Below are 16,285 nucleotides of genomic sequence, written 5' to 3'. Positions count from 1 at the left end.
TTGTTTTTTTGTGTTTTTTTTGAGGAAGATTAGCCATGAGCTAACATCTGCCACCAATCCTCTTTTTGCTGAGGAAGATTGGCCCTGAGCTAACATCTGTACCCATCTTCCTCTATTTTATATGTGGGATGCCTGCCACAGCACAGCTTGATGAGCAGTGCATAGGTCCACACCTGGGATCCAAACTGGTGAACCCTGGGCCACCAAAGTGGAGCATGTGAATTTAACCACTACACCACTGGGCTGGCCCCTAAGAATTCTTAATAGACACTGAAGAATTCTAGGTAAAAAGTAAACGTAAACTAAAAAAATAAAAGTCATTTATGTACATTTTAAAGAGCAAGTTGAAACTGGAGAAAAATAGCAGCAGTGTGATACTACTATATATATTGGTATCAAATGCCTACCTTTACTTCACCACTTCCACCAGCACTTAGCACGTTTCTCCATCCTTGTTCCCTGGCTCTGTTTATTCTCTCCAACTTTTGGGGATAAGAAACAAACAAAACACCATTTCAAGTATTTAATAGAAAACACATCGCATACATTTACTAATAAAATGGAAATCAATGTATTTCTTTTAAAAAGGAAGTATGTGTGTGAAGAGGGGTGGAATATACCATGGAAAAATGGATTATCTCTTACCCTTTCCTTTTCTTGCCTTTTCATCTGTTCAGCCTTTATTAAACTAATCTGTAACAATTTTAAAGACAAGCTTCTTAGAACTTTTCAAACTATTATCAATAATTTGGCAAGGGAAGAAAATAAGAGCAAAAAAACTACCTGTTCCTTTTGTTTCTTTTCTTTTTCAATAAATTCCAATCTTCCTTTTCTTGCTGGTTCCTTGAAAAAAAAGAATAAAAACATTTTAATCAATAATAATTCCTACTTTTTCTATTTTCCTCAGGAAAGTTAGTACACCAATGGCAGAGGCATGCCCAGGGAGGTTAAAAAAAAGAGAAATGTTAGAGGTATTTGTTTGAAAGAAATAAGGAGGAAAGGTTTGGAGGTTTTCTATGTAAGATTTTGTTTCTTTTTTTAATAATTATTTTGGCAAAGCTTTAAAATAAGCAGACAGATGTCTTTATACCTCAAACATTTTCCTCCTTTCTTCTCCAGGATTCACTTTCTTCACTGGAGTTTGATGGGCCTGGACAAAAAGTAAAACTACAAATTAGATAAGGATTTTGAGGTACCCAATTAAAAAATTCAAATTCATGGAAATTTAAAATAAGAAAAAAGGTAAAGCCAATACTGCTATAACTCTCTTTCAAAATATACTATCCCTAAAAATAAAGAACCACTGTAGTGTTTGATATGCTGTTTGTTAAACAAAAGAGACATTAGATTAAAAGAAACTGTGGAAAAGCATTCTTGCCTAATCATCAGGTAAAGTTTTGTCCTCAGACACAGATGCTAATTTTAAGTTTTCTAATATCATGAAAATACAATGTTATTTAGAAAGCCCAACATTGAAGAGAGAAATTTTTCTAAAAAAAAAAATTAGTTACACAAAATATGTTCACTATGTAAAATTCAAACAAGAGTAAAAAGTTAGTCTACTTCACTCCACCTCCAGAGGTAACCATTATTAATATTTTCATGAGTATCCTTCCATTGTTTTATGCACTTAAATTCACACATAATCATATACAAACATAGAATCTTAGCTTTTTACACTTTTTACATAAATGTAATAATGTATTATTAGATGGAAAAATGTCTTTTACTATTAACAATGTTTCCAGAAATTTCCACATCATGGTAAGGAAACTAACAATGGCAATATTCCATACTATGGATATAATTTATTTATCCATCCTTCTAGGGACAGACATTGGGTTGGTTCCAATTTTTTCCTACTCTATACGCTATAAGGAACTTCCTTATACATACATCTTTGAGCCATAAGCAGGTAGTTCAAAAGGGCAATTTTTTTAAACAAGGAATTATAGAGCGAAAACATAAATGTTGAGAAAAATTGCCCTCCTGAAAGCCTGCATCAAATTTTACTCCTACCAAAGAACTCATTTCCCCACAATACCACAAATATTGGATATTATCCATCTATCTTGAATTTCTGCTCTTTGGAAAGGCTGAGAACATTTTCCAGTATATTAGATATTTACATTTCTTCTTTTATATACTAATTGTTCATCCAATTTTGGTGGTGTTCAATTTTAAAAGCTCTGTATATTACAGAAAATAAGACTGTCTTACAGATGTTGCAAATATTTTTTCCCATTCTGTCTTTTAGTTGCTGTTTATTGTATCTTTCACTGCATGAAAATTTGTAATTTATATTTAGTTAAATTTGCCAATCTTTTACTTTACGATTTGCATATACTGTTTTTCTAAGGAAGACATACTATATCTCAGTATTATATTTGCTTCTGCCACTTAGTTTCATTTTTATATTTAGATCTTTTAATTTATATTTAGATTTTTAAATATTTACAGTTAGATTTTTGTTTCTAGATCTAGTGGAATAAATTTTGTTCATTGAATGAGTTAGGAATCTAATTGTTTTTCTCTAGAAAATCCAATTATCTCATAAACATTTATTGGCTGATACATCTTTTTCCCCATTGATTTGAAATGCTTTATTAATCATATAATACATTCACATATATGGGTCAGTTTCTGGAATTCTCTATTCTGTTCCACTTATCCATCTCCCCTTTTGCTTTTTTTACTGTGGTATAAAGTTACCTATAGAAAAGTAGGCAAAAGATATACACAGAGGTTAGCAAATATAAAGGAAATACCCATGTAACTACCACCCAAGTCAAGAAATAGAACATTGCCAACCTCCACAAACCCTCTACCTGCCCTTCCACAAGTTCTCCCTCTACCACAGAGGTAACCACCATCCTGACTTTTGTCATTATCATCTTGCTTTTCTTTATTGTTATGCCCCTTATACATGCCTTCCTAAACACTACAGTTTAGTTTTTTTCTGAGTTTTATATTAACAGAATTACACAATACATATTGTTTTCTATCTTGCTTAGTTGCTCAACATTGTTTGCAGGATTCATCTATGTTATTGTTTGTATCTACATTTGCTTTCTTTGTTGATATACAGTATCACACTGATGTTGCTTCCTTTCTTTCACAGTTATTTTCTACTTTCTTCATTAGGTCTATTCTAAAGTATTTGCAAGAGTTTGTCCCAATCATTTTCTAACTGATTATTCACTTTTGCATGTTGAACTTCTATCAGGTCCCTTTACTGAATTCACTAATAGTTTTTTGCTGCTTCACTAGCATTTTCTATATAGGTAATCATATAATCTGTAAATAATGTCTATGTTTTCTCTTTTCTCCAAATACTTAAGTTTCTCATTTCTCTCTCTTTTTAATTGCATTCACCAGGACTTCTGGCATATTAAACAACAGCAATCATAGCAAATATCCTTGTCTTGTTACTGACTTTATTGGTAATGCTTCCAATTGTTCATCTTATGCATAATGCCTGACAGAGGTTTCTGGTATATATATAACCATATCAAGTTAAGTACTCTCCCTTCTGTATTTCTTGAATCAAAGAAGTTTTTGTTGTTTAAACTACTTTACTGAGGTATGATTGACATACAAAAAGTTGTACATATTTAATGTATACAACGAAAGAAGTTTTTAAAACAAAAATGTGTTAAATTTTACTGAACTTTCAGTATCTACTAAGATAATTTACACATAGTCTTTCTCTTCTAATCTGCCAATGTAGTGAAATTACAGTAATCAGTTTCCTACTATTGAATCATCCCTGGTATTCCTGAAATGAATTCTATTTGATAAACATTAAATTGTTCTTTTAATAAATTGCTTGATTTCATTTGCCTTTTAAAAAAAAACTTTTTAGGAGTTCTGCATGTATGCTCATAAGTGTAACTGACCCATGGTATTCCTTTTTTTTTAATCCTTTGCTAACTACTCAAATTTTGTAATCAAGGTTAAGCGTACTGTATGATCAATTTTTCAAACAATTCAAAATACGTTCTACATACCAAAAAAGATTACAAATACTTGCAGGAAACTCTAAGTAATGTATCATACCACCAGTTTTTACATTTTTCAGCTACCTTAGAAAAAAATGAATATACAAAGGAACACTGCACAAAATTATTTACCTATGTTGGGTTTCAATACAAAAGAAAGCAGATACTACTTTAAAAAATTACTTCAATGGTCATTTGTGTTATTATTAAACTAATTCAGCATTTGATTAAATCATTAAACGCATCTCCACTTACAACTTCATTATAATAGCAGCAGTATTTTAGCAGAAGTCAATGTTATGAAGCACTTATTGCTTCAATTTTCTAAATTTTGTAAAATGACCAAAATTCTGAAAGCAAATTCAGAATATTACAAAATAAATATGACGCTCAATCAATATGAAATAAAATTAATTTCAGAAATATATCACTGTTAAAATATTATATTCCTCACAATATATAAAAGAGAACTAGAAAGGCAGATATAAGTTTACTTTTATTAAAAAAAATTTAAAAATATGTTTAAAGTTCCTGCTTCCTTAGAGAGCAAAATGACATATAATTTAAACATAATTTCCTCCTTATGAAATGCAACTAATTTATTTTAATGAATACATTATTTAATATGAGCACAATAAAAAGATGATATTTAGAATATGTAACACCACCCAATGGGCTGATAAACTCATAAAATGAATGTAATGATTTTCTTATAATGCGCTTAGGCATTTTAATCAAACCATCATAAAACAAATCCATTTCATTGATTCAATAATGTTTTAACTGGGGCTGGCCCCGTGGCCGAGTGGTTAAGTTCGCACGCTCCGCTGCAGGCGGCCCAGTGTTTCCTTGGTTCGAATCCTGGGCGCAGACATGGCACTGCTCATCAAACCACGCTGAGGCAGCATCCCACATGCCACAACTAGAAGGACCCATAACGAAGAATATACAATTATGTACCGGGGGACTTTGGGGAGAAGAAGGAAAAAAATAAAATCTTAAAAAAATAATACTAATAAAATAAAATAAAAACCAATATGTTTTAACTAAAAGCTATATAATAAACCTCACAGCATGACTAAATAGTAAGTTTACTCCTTGACAAAATGACCCAAGCAGTAAGTTCCCAGGACTATCCCACGCCCTCACTGCATTATTAGTTCCTAACTCCTAACCTCTAACTTTCGTTAGTTATTTCAATTTAACTCTTATTTAAGCTAACCATATAACTCACCACTTAACTGCAGAAAAGACACTAGGGTTGAGATGACAATAATACTGAAATACTTATTTATTTATTTTATGCTTTATCTCCCCAAATCCGCCCTGGTACATAGTTGTATATCTTAGTTGTAGGTCTTTCTAGTTGTGGTATGTGGGATGCCACCTCACCGTGGCCTGACGAGCGGTGCCACGTCTGCATCCAGGATCTGAACCAGTGAAACCCTGGGCCGCGGCAGTGGAGCACGTGAACTTAACCACTCGGCCACGGGACTGGCCCCTGAAATATTTAAATAGCGATAGCTTTCAAACTTTTTCTAAAAGTAACCCAAAGTAAGAAACATATTTCACACCCAGACTCAATGAACATACACATACGTACACACACACACACACACATATACACACACCCCTAAGTTCCATAAAATACTTTGTGTAGTAGAGTCTGTTACTTTCCATCTATTACTTAAAAGAAAAAGTGCCTGTTTTTCACCCACTAAAATTCAACTAAAAGTCATGGTTTTGTCACGACTAATAGATAGCACAGTCCAATTTTAAAATAGTCAAGAGCTGTGTCTAGAGCTCTATGGGCACTATGACTGAAGTACAAGAAAAAAAAACAATTTTAGGTAATGCTCTTTATTGTATTACAAACACACAGCTAACATTTCGAAGTGTGTTCTGTGTATACGGAATTTAAACTGGTGGGAATGTTACACAAGAGTTTTATAAAAATATATATTCCTTCCATACAAAGGAATATTTGGCAATAAAAAGAAATGAAGTACTGACACACGCTACAACATGGATACATGTTACAACCTTGAAAACATTATGCTAAGTAAAAGAAGCCAGTCACAAAAGACCACACATTGTATGATTCATTTACATAAAACATCTAGAATAAGTAATCTATAGAGAGAGTACATTAGCGGTTGCCTAGGACTACAGAGGTGGGGAAAGAATGGGGAATGAATGCTAACGGGAAAAAGACCTTTTGGGGAGGTGATGAAAATGTTCTAAAATTGATTGTGGTGATGGTTGCACACTCTGTGACCTCACTAAAAGTCATTTGATTCAAAACTTTAAATGGATGAATTGTATAGGATGTGAATTACATCTCAATAAAGCAGCTTTTAAAAAACACATATCTCCAAGAGTTACTGAATCATAATATCTGGAGCTAGAGCCCTGCATGCCATATTTTGCCAAGTTTGACAGGTTAACTCTTAGGCAGCAGGTCTGGCACTGGTATCGAAATTTGTGAACCACAATACCAAACAATTAAAAAACATTAATGCAAATAATACAGCATCTCACCATAAATAACCAGGTTTTTACTAGATTACACAATAGTGTGCAAAAAGAAGAAGAAAATGTTTAACTAATACACCTACATACTATTGGGTAAGTTATATGAAGGCAAAAATGATATTCATCGTTTGACGTTCCATTTGCCTTATATATGATACTCAAATATTTGTGAAATAAAAATCCCAAGCTGTTCCTCTCAGATCATACAGGTATTTTCAGAACACTATTTCTACACAGAAGAGAAAAATATGGTAACATAAAACATCCATACTTGGAGAAATGTTTTGTTTTGTGTTTCTTTTTTAAAATCAGAACCAAAATACTGAAACATATTCATGGAGCTCCCTCTGGTGGTTTAATAATTACTCCCTTGTTTTAACAGAGGCCTTTAAAAAAATAAGCGATTATTATGAGAACTGGAGTAAAGAAAGTTTTTATGACGTGCAACTATTTTTATGATATGCTGAGTAATAATACCAATCCATATTAGCTTAACGTTTTGCAATTAAAAAATGATAGACAGTATCATCAAGTGGTTATGGTTTTCCTTATAAACTTTTCATTTTCAAGCTTAATAGGAAGTTAAATTAAAAATTCCAAAAAGCCATTATGAATCTGAATCCAAAATATGCTTTAGATTGTCTGGGAAAAAAATAAGGCTTTTCAAAAGAAATATAAGTTACGTAAAAACCAAAGAAAAAATATTTTAAAAATCATAATTAAAATAATTTAGACATTTAGTTTTTTCCTTCAATTCTTTTGTTAGATTCAAAAAACTTTTCACATATTTGATTGCCATCTCCTTTTTTCTTTTTTTAAAATATTCCTCTTAAATTTTTTTCTATTTTTTTCATTGTGGTAAAATACACATAAAATTGACCATTTAAACCATTTTTTTAGTGTACAATTCTTTGGCATTAAGTACATTCACACTGTTGTGCATACAGATTTAGTTTTAAGCGAAATGTTTTTAATTAAGCTATATGATATTTCAAGTGCTGGTTATTATTTACTTCTCAATGGTCTGGTTTAGAAAATCATGCTTATTTGCCTAAAATTTTTAAGGGCAACAACCTTGCCTGAAATCCAAAACACTTATAACAATCAACTAAATTATTTATCAGTCATTCAGAATATTTGATAGAATGGTATCTATTATTCAGATTAACTGGAATCTGAAAATTCCACAGCATGCTGCTCTTGCATACTGAATAAATATTAACTGAAAATGAGAGGAAACATTAAGAAAACCAACATATTATTTGATTCCATCAGCCATACGAAAAAACAGATTAAACACTTGGCTACGATCCTGCCCAAAGCTGAGGAGCCTTCTTTTGTTTTATTGAAGTATAATTGACAGGCAATATTATATTAGTTCCAGGTGTATGACATAGTGATTTGATAATTTTATACATTATGAAACAATCACCACACTAAGTCTAGTTACCATCTGTCACCATACAACATTACAATATTATTGACTATATTCTCTATGCTGTACTTCAGATCCCCATGACTTATTAATGTTATAACTCGAAGTTTTTACCTCTTGATGCATTTCACCTATTTCACCCATCCCTTCACCCGTCTCCCCTCTGGTAACCACCAGTTTGTTCTCTGTATCCATAAGTCTGATTCTATTTTCTTTTGTTTATTCATTTGTTTTGGTTTTTAGCTTCCACATATAAGTGAAATCAAACAGTATTTGTCTTTCTCTGACTGAGTTATTTAACTTAGCATAATACCCTCTAGGTCTATGCAAGTTGTTGCAAATGGTAAGATTTCATTCTTTTTTATGGCTGAGTAATATGAATAGACACTTTTCCAAAGAAGACATAAGGATGGCAACAGGTACATGAAAAGATGCTCAACATCATTAATCATCAGGGCAATGCAAATCAAAACCACAATGAGATACTACCTCACACCTCTCAGAATGGCTACTACTAAAAAGACAAGAATTAACAAGTCCTGGTGAGGATGGGGAGAAAAGGGAACCCTTGTGCACAGTTGGTGGAAATGAAAATTGGTATAACCACTATGGAAAAAACTATGGAGGTTCCTCAAAAAATTAAAAATAGAACTACCATATGATCTGGCAATTTCACTTCTGTGTATTTATCCAAAGAAAATAAAAACACTAATTCGAAAAGATATACACATCTCAATGTTCATTGCAGTATTACTTACAATAGCCAAGATATGGAAACAACCTAAGTGCCCATCGATAAATGAAAGGATAAAGAAGATGTGGTATATATATATACAAAGGAGCCTTCTCTTATATCATTGGTCCCATCTCACCAAGAGTTTTGATCTCTCCATTCTGTCAGGCTAAAACTTGGTCAAGAAACAGGATGACTGTATTTCTACAACTCCACCGAAGTGTATATTCCTTATTGAGCTAATAACACCCCTCCTCTCCATGGTAATTTCATTCCTTGGTAGGACGTAGATTCTGTATGTGTATAAACCAATTGTTAAAATGGACTGTATTCATAAAAACCATTTTGGAATAAACAAAAATCTGAAAAGTCTACATTTCATATTGATGAATATCTTTATGGTGAATCCGTATTTCACTGAACTCCATGAGAAGAAATAAATATATCTCCAAAGAAATTTTGATTCCAGGGCATGATTTTTTAAAAAGACATTTATAAGAATGCAATCAATCTGACTGACTTCATATCAATGAAATATAACCACTGATAATAATAAATAAAAATTTACAAAGAGTATATACAATATTAAATAAAGACATCAGAAGATATGCTATCTTCTGTATGCTATCAGAGCCACAATAAAAATACAGGCAATGTATATTTGAATAAAAACTGGAAGGGCCCACAACAAAATTAAGTTAAATTAAATGTAGTATTTGGATATTGGGAATATGGTTCTTTCTTCTTTTATTATATAAAACTGTCAAAACCATACTAAAAGACTACAGAAAATTTATTAAAATACATACTTTATAGAAAAAAGTTGAAAATAAACATTATATTACTTAAATAACTTCAAAAAACCAAATAACTTTAATAGAAATCAGTTTCTATCTCAGAAATTAGACACATATGTAAAGAACTGATTTCAAATGCTCTAAAGCTTTCTCTTCATTATCTCACACTGAAGTAGTTACCTTTAAGCATTAAGAATAAAAGCTCAAGGGTGACATCAGCATCATGGTGGAGTGACCTCTTCCCTTGGACTCTCCCCTCTAAGATACAACCAAAGGGACATTCATACACCAACAGACGACATATACACGTCACAAAAGACGTTTGGGAGACCCACACAGCCATACGCCTGAAGGTGGTGGTGGGGCTGGATCCTCTGGAGGAAGTGGAAGCTGATCCACAGGAATTCTGTGGTGAGAGATAGGCTGTGGCAGCGGGAAGGGTGCAGGTGAGAAGGGTGCCCCATCCCCACCCTACTACAGTCCCAGAATCATCCAGAGCACAGTGCAGTGAGGGGGCTAGTGGCGGCGGGGAAAGTGTGCAGCCCCAGAGCCATCTGGAACTCGGTGCAGAGACAGTGGCAGCAATGGAGGGGAAAGGGCATGGCTGAGAGAGCGCCCAGCCCCTACCTGGTACTCCAGCCCCAGAGTTGTTCGAAGCTCAGTGCAGAGAGAGTGGCAGCCACAGAAGGGAAAGAGCGCAGGGAAGAGAGATGCCCTGCCCCCACTCAGTACTGCAGCCCCAGAATTGTCCAGAGCATGGCACGGAGAGCTTGGCAGCAGTGGCAAAGAAAGGGAAAGTGCACAGTCCTGCAATCACCCGGAGCTCCATTCAGAGAGACAAGGAGGGGCTGGGGGAAGCACTGGGGAACGAGAGTACCCCTCCCCCTGCCCGGTGCTCCAGAACTGCCATCGATCAGTCGCTCAGAGAGAAAAGCAGTCAGTGGCTGGAGCCCCTGATCGTGCCAGGCCCAGAATACACAGTGCCTGATCTCCATCCAGTGGCAGTACATGGCAGCTGTGACCTGATAAAAACAACAGGAGGAAGCAAAAATCTACCCCATCAAGCAGTATGAGTAGGAATATTAAAGTCCCAGAACACAAGGAAAGTGACAAGTACCCAGAAACCAACCCTGAAGGAAGAGAAATCCATAACTAAATGACAAAGAATTCAAAACAGCTATCATAAAAAAACTCAACAAGTTACAAGAAAACACAGAAAGACAAATTAACAAATTCAGGAGCTTCTTCACAAAGGAGATTGAAACCATAAAGAAGAACCAATCAGAATTGCTACAGATGAAAACCACAATGGATGAAACAAAGAAAAATCTGGATTCCCTAAACAACAGAGCTGACAATATGGAGGAGAGAATCAGCCAATTAGAAGATAATACTATAGAAATGCTTCAGAGGGAGGAGAAGAGAGAACTAAGACTAAAAAGACATGAAGAAGCTCTCAGAGAAATATCTGACTCAATCAGGAAATGCAACACAAGGATTATAGGTATTCAAGAGGGGGAAGAGAAGGAGAATGGAGCAGAAAGCTTGTTCAAAGAAATAATAGCTGAGGGCTGGCCCCGTGGCCGAGTGGTTAAGTTCGCGCGCTCCGCTGCAGGCGGCCCAGTGTTTCGTTGGTTCGAATCCTGGGCGCGGACATGACACTGCTCATCAAACCACACTGAGGCAGCGTCCCACATACCACAACTAGAAGGACCCACAACGAAGAATATACAACTATGTACCGGGGGGGCTTTGGGGAGAAAAAGGAAAAAATAAAAAAAATCTTTAAAAAAAAAAAAAAAGAAAGAAATAATAGCTGAGAACTTCCCAAATCTGGGGAGGGAGCTGGAAATCCTTGAGAAAGAGGCCTCCAGATCTCCTAGCTTTGTCAATGTAAAAAGACCCACTCCAAGGCATATAGTAGTGAAGCTGGCAAAAGGTCAGGGACAAAGAAAATATGCTAAGGGGAGCTGGGCAGAAGAAAACTTACAAAGGAACCCCTATCGGGCTTTCAGTGGATTTCTCAGAAGAAACCTTACAGGCTAGGAGAGAGTGGAATGATACATTCAAAATCCTGAAAGACAAAAACTTCCAGCTAAGAATAGTCTAGCCAGCAAAAATCTTCTTCAAATATGATGGAGAAATAAAAACTTTCCCAAATAAACAAAAGCTAAGGGAGTTCATTTCCACAAGACACGTCCCCCCCCCAACAAAGAAATCCTCAAGAAAGACCTCATACCTGAAAAAAAGAAAAAAACCGGAAAGGGGCTACAAAGCCTTGAGCAAGGAGATGAATAGGTAGGCAATAATACGAAAATGGCAGCTCTCTATCAGATCAGGTTAGCAAACACTTAACTCTAACATCAAGGATAAAGAAAAGGAAAACATCAAAACAAAAATGATCTCATCTTTTTAACCACAAATTCACAACACAAGTTGGAAAAAGATATGACAGAAATAACTTAGAAGGGGAAGCGGAAAGGGATGGAATCAGTATAGTCTAAGGAAACAAGAGGCTATCAGAAAATGGACTATCTAACTACAAGATTTTCTATATGAACCTAAGGGTAACCACTAAACAAATAATTAGAACAGAGACATCTATGATAAACAAGGAGAGAAAGCAGAAAACCAACAGAGAAAACTACCTAATCAAATTGGAAGTCCGAAATACACAGGATGAAAAACAAAGGATATGCAGAAGAATTGGGGAACGTGTGATAAGATTGTAGTATTAAGCCCTCATATATCAATAATCATTCTAAACGAAAACGGATTAAATTCTCCAATCAAAAGACACAGAGTGGCAGGATGGATTAAAGAACAAGACCCTACAATATGCTGCCTCCAGGAAAGACATCTCAACTCTAGAAACAAACATGGGCTCAGAGTAAAGGGATGGAAGACAATATTCCAAGTTAAGCGTAAACAAAAGAAAGCAGGGGTTGCCATACTTATATCAGACAAAGTAGATTTCAAGATAAAACTGGTAAAGAGAGACACAAAGGGGCAGTATATAATGATAAAAGGGACTCTCCACCAAGAAGACTTAACACTTATAAACATGCATGCACCCAACACAGGAGCACCAAAGTACAGAAAGCAACTATTAACAAACCTAGAAGGAGATATCAATGACAACACAGTAATAGTAGGGGACCTCATCATCCCACTTATATCAATGGAGAGATCATCCAGACAAAAAGTCAACAAGGAGATAGTGGACTTAAACGAAAAACTAGACCAGATAAACTTAGTACTCCAGCCAAAAACAGTGGAATATACATTTTTCTCAAGTGCACACGGAACATTCTCAAGGATAGACCATATATTGGGAAACAAGGCAAACCTCAACAAATTTAAGATTGAAATCATATCTACCATCTTTTCTGACCATAATGCCATGAAACTAGAAATAAACTAGAAGAAAAAAGCTGGAAAAGGAACAAAAATGTGGAGACTAAACAACATACTACTGAACAACCAATGGGTCATTGAAGAAACAAGGGGAGAAATCAAAAAACATTTGGTGACAAACAAGAATGAAAACACACCATATCAACCCTTATGGGACGCAGCAAAAGCGGTCCTAACAGGGAAATTTATAGCAATACAGGTCCACATTAACAAACAAGAAAAAGCTCAAATAAACAATCTTAAACTGCACCTAACAGAATTAGAAAAAGAACAAAGACCAAACTCAGCACAAGGAGGGAAATAATAAAAATTAGAGCAGAAATAAATGAAATTGAAACAAAAAAACTGTAAAAAGGATCAATGAAACAAGGAGCTGGTTCTTTGAGAGGATAAACAAAACTGACAAACCCTTACCCAGACTAAGAAAACAAGAGAGAAGCCTCAAATAAATAAAATTAGAAATAAAGAGGAGAAATTACAATGGATACCACAAAAATATGAAAGATTTTAAGAGAATATTATGAAAAACTATACACCAACAAACCGGACAATCTAGAAGAAATGGATAAATTCTTAGACTCTTACAACCTCCCATAACTGAATCAAGAAGAAATAGAGAATGTGAATAGACCAATCACAAGTAAAGAGATTGAAACAGTATCAAAAACCTCCCCAAAAATAAAAGTCCAGGACCAGATGGCTTCTCTGAAGAATTCTACCAAACATTTAAAGACAATATATTACCTATTCTTCTCAAACTATTCCAAAAAATGAGGAAGATGGAAATATTCATAACACATTCTACAAGGCCAACATCACCCTGATCACAAAACCAGACAAGGACAGCACAAAGAAAGAAAATTACAGGCCAATATCAATGATGAACATAGATGCAAAAATCCTTCAACAAAATACTGGCAAACCGAATACAGCAAAATATTAAAAAGATCATACACCACGATCAAGTGGGATTTATACCAGGGACACAGGGATGGTTCAACACCTGCAAGTCAATCAATGTGATACAACACATTAACAACTGAAGAACAAAAACCACATGATCATCTCAATAGACACAGAGAAAGCATTCAACAAGATCCAACATTTGTTCATGATAAAAACTCTCAATAAAATGGGTATAGAAGGAAAATATCTCAACATAATAAAGGTCATATATGACAAACTCACTGCCAACATCATACTCAATGGGGAAAAACTGAAAGCCATCGTGCTGAGAACAGGAACAAGGCAAGGGTGCCCACTATCATCTCTCTTATTCAACATAGTACTAGAGGTTTTGGCCAGAGCAGTTAGGCAGGAAAAAAAATTAAAAGGAATCTAAATAGGCACTGAAGACGCAAAACTCTTGCTCTTCGCAGACAACAGGATTTTACATATAGAAAACCCTAAAGAACCCATCAGAAAACTACTAGAAATAATCAACAACTATAGCAAAGTTTCAGGATACAAAGTCAACATACAAAAATCAGTGGCATTTCTATACTCTAATAACTAACTAACAGAACAAGAACTTAGGAATACAACCCCATTTACAATTGCAGCAAAAAGAATAAAATATTTAGATATAAATTTAATCAAAGAGGTGAAAGATATATACCAGGAAAACTATAGGACATGACTGAAAGAAATCAATAATGACATAAAGAAATGGAAAGATATTCCATGTACATGGATTGGAAAAATAAACATAGTTAAAATGGCCATACTACCTAAAGCAATCTACAGATTCAATGCAATCTCAATCAGAATCCCAATGACATTCTCCACAGAAATAGAACAAAGAATCTTAAAATTTATTTGGGGCAACAAAACACCCCGAATAGCCAAAGCAATCCTGAGAAACAAGAACAAAGCTGGTGGCATCACAATCACTGACTTCAAAACACATTACAAAGCTATAGTAATCAAAACAGCACGGTACTGGTACAAAAACAGGCACACAGATGAACGGAACAGAATTGAAAGTCCAGAAATAAAACCACACATATACAGACAACTAATCTTTGACAAAGGAGCCAAGAACATACAATGGAGAAAGGAAAGCCTCTTCAATAAATGGTGCTGGGAAAACTGGACAGCCACACGCAAAAGAATGAGAGTAGATCATTATCTTTCCCCACACACAAAAATAGACTCAAAATGGATCAAAGACTTAAAGGTAAGACCGGAAACCATAAAACCTCTGGAAGAAAATACAGGCAGTATGCTCTTTGACATGAGCTTTAAAAGGATCTTAACAAATATGATGTCCACTCAGACAAGGGAAACAAAAGAAAAAATAAACAAGTGGGACTTCATGAGACTAAAGAGCTTCTGGAAGGCAAAGGAAACCAAGATCAAAATGAAAAAACAACCCACCAACTGGGAGAAAATATTTGCAAATCATATATCCAGTAAGGGGTTAATCTCCATAATATATAAAGAGCTCACACAACTGAACTACAAAAAAATAAACAACCCAATCAAAAAGTGGGCAGAGGATATGAACAGACACTTTTCCAAAGAAGATATACAAATGGCCAATAGGTACATGAAAAGATGCTCAACATCACTAATCATCAGGGAGATGCAAATCAAAACAACCCTTAGATATCATCTTACGCCCATTAGAATGGCTATATCACCAAGACAAGAAATAATAAATGTTGGAGAGGTTGTGGAGAAAAGGGAACCCTCATCTACTGCTGGTGAGAATGCAAAACGGCACGGCCACTATAGAAAACAGTACGGAGATTTCTCAAAAAACTTAAAATAGAATTACCATATGACCCAGCTATCCCACTACTGGGTATCTACCTAAACAAGTTGAAATGAACAACCCAAAGTAACATGTGTACCCTATGTTCATTGCAGCATTATTCACAAGAGCCAAGACATGGAAGCAACCCAAGTGCCCAATGACTGATGATTGGATAAAGAAGACGTGGTATATATATATACAATGGTATGCCATTGTATACTACTCAGCCACAAAAAAAAGACATGATCATCCCACTCACAAGCACATGGATTGGTCCTTGAGGGCATCAGGTTAAGCGAAATAAGCCAGACAGAGAAAGACAAACACTATACGCTCTCACTCATATGTGGAATATAAACAAACTTAGGGGCAAAGAGAACAATTTAGTGGTTACCAGGAGGAAGTGGGGGGGGGGGGGCGGGGAGAGTGGGCACAAGGGGTGCAGGGGCACATTTTCATGGTGTTTGACAAATATAAATGTGCAACTGAAATTTCACAATTTTATAAACTATTTAGACCAGAATTAAAAAATTAAAAAAAAAAAAGAAGGGGGAAGAAAAAGGTAGCAAAACAACAAGGCAGGGAGGTGGTGGTAAAAAAAAGAAT

The 16,285-nt window shown here is 35.0% G+C and overlaps 1 protein-coding gene across 34 annotated transcripts in view; it reads right to left on the bottom strand.

Annotated features, from left to right (window-relative positions):
• Nucleotides 1–16,285, bottom strand: part of NEK1 (NIMA related kinase 1) — a 220,044-nt gene that overhangs the window by 146,424 nt on the left and 57,335 nt on the right. For 25 of the 34 annotated variants that reach the window (XR_011436683.1, XM_070261349.1, XM_070261372.1 and 22 more), the window contains 4 exons: nucleotides 1,091–1,150; nucleotides 784–843; nucleotides 646–693; nucleotides 408–482 (listed from right to left, as the gene is read on the bottom strand). Coding sequence is in view for 33 of the 34 variants with exons in the window: in XM_070261349.1 (XP_070117450.1) it covers nucleotides 408–482; nucleotides 646–693; nucleotides 784–843; nucleotides 1,091–1,150 (243 nt within the window). In the remaining variant the exon portion in view is untranslated. The remainder of the gene's footprint in view (nucleotides 1–407; nucleotides 483–645; nucleotides 694–783; nucleotides 844–1,090; nucleotides 1,151–16,285) is intronic. The other 9 variants (XM_070261357.1, XM_070261360.1, XM_070261356.1 and 6 more) reach the window with 1 other exon arrangement.

This window comes from Equus caballus, chromosome 2 (genome assembly GCF_041296265.1).
Source record: "Equus caballus isolate H_3958 breed thoroughbred chromosome 2, TB-T2T, whole genome shotgun sequence".
Lineage (NCBI taxonomy): Eukaryota > Metazoa > Chordata > Mammalia > Perissodactyla > Equidae > Equus > Equus caballus.
Note: the sequence above shows the minus strand (reverse complement) of the source record. Positions and strands in the feature narration are given on the sequence as shown.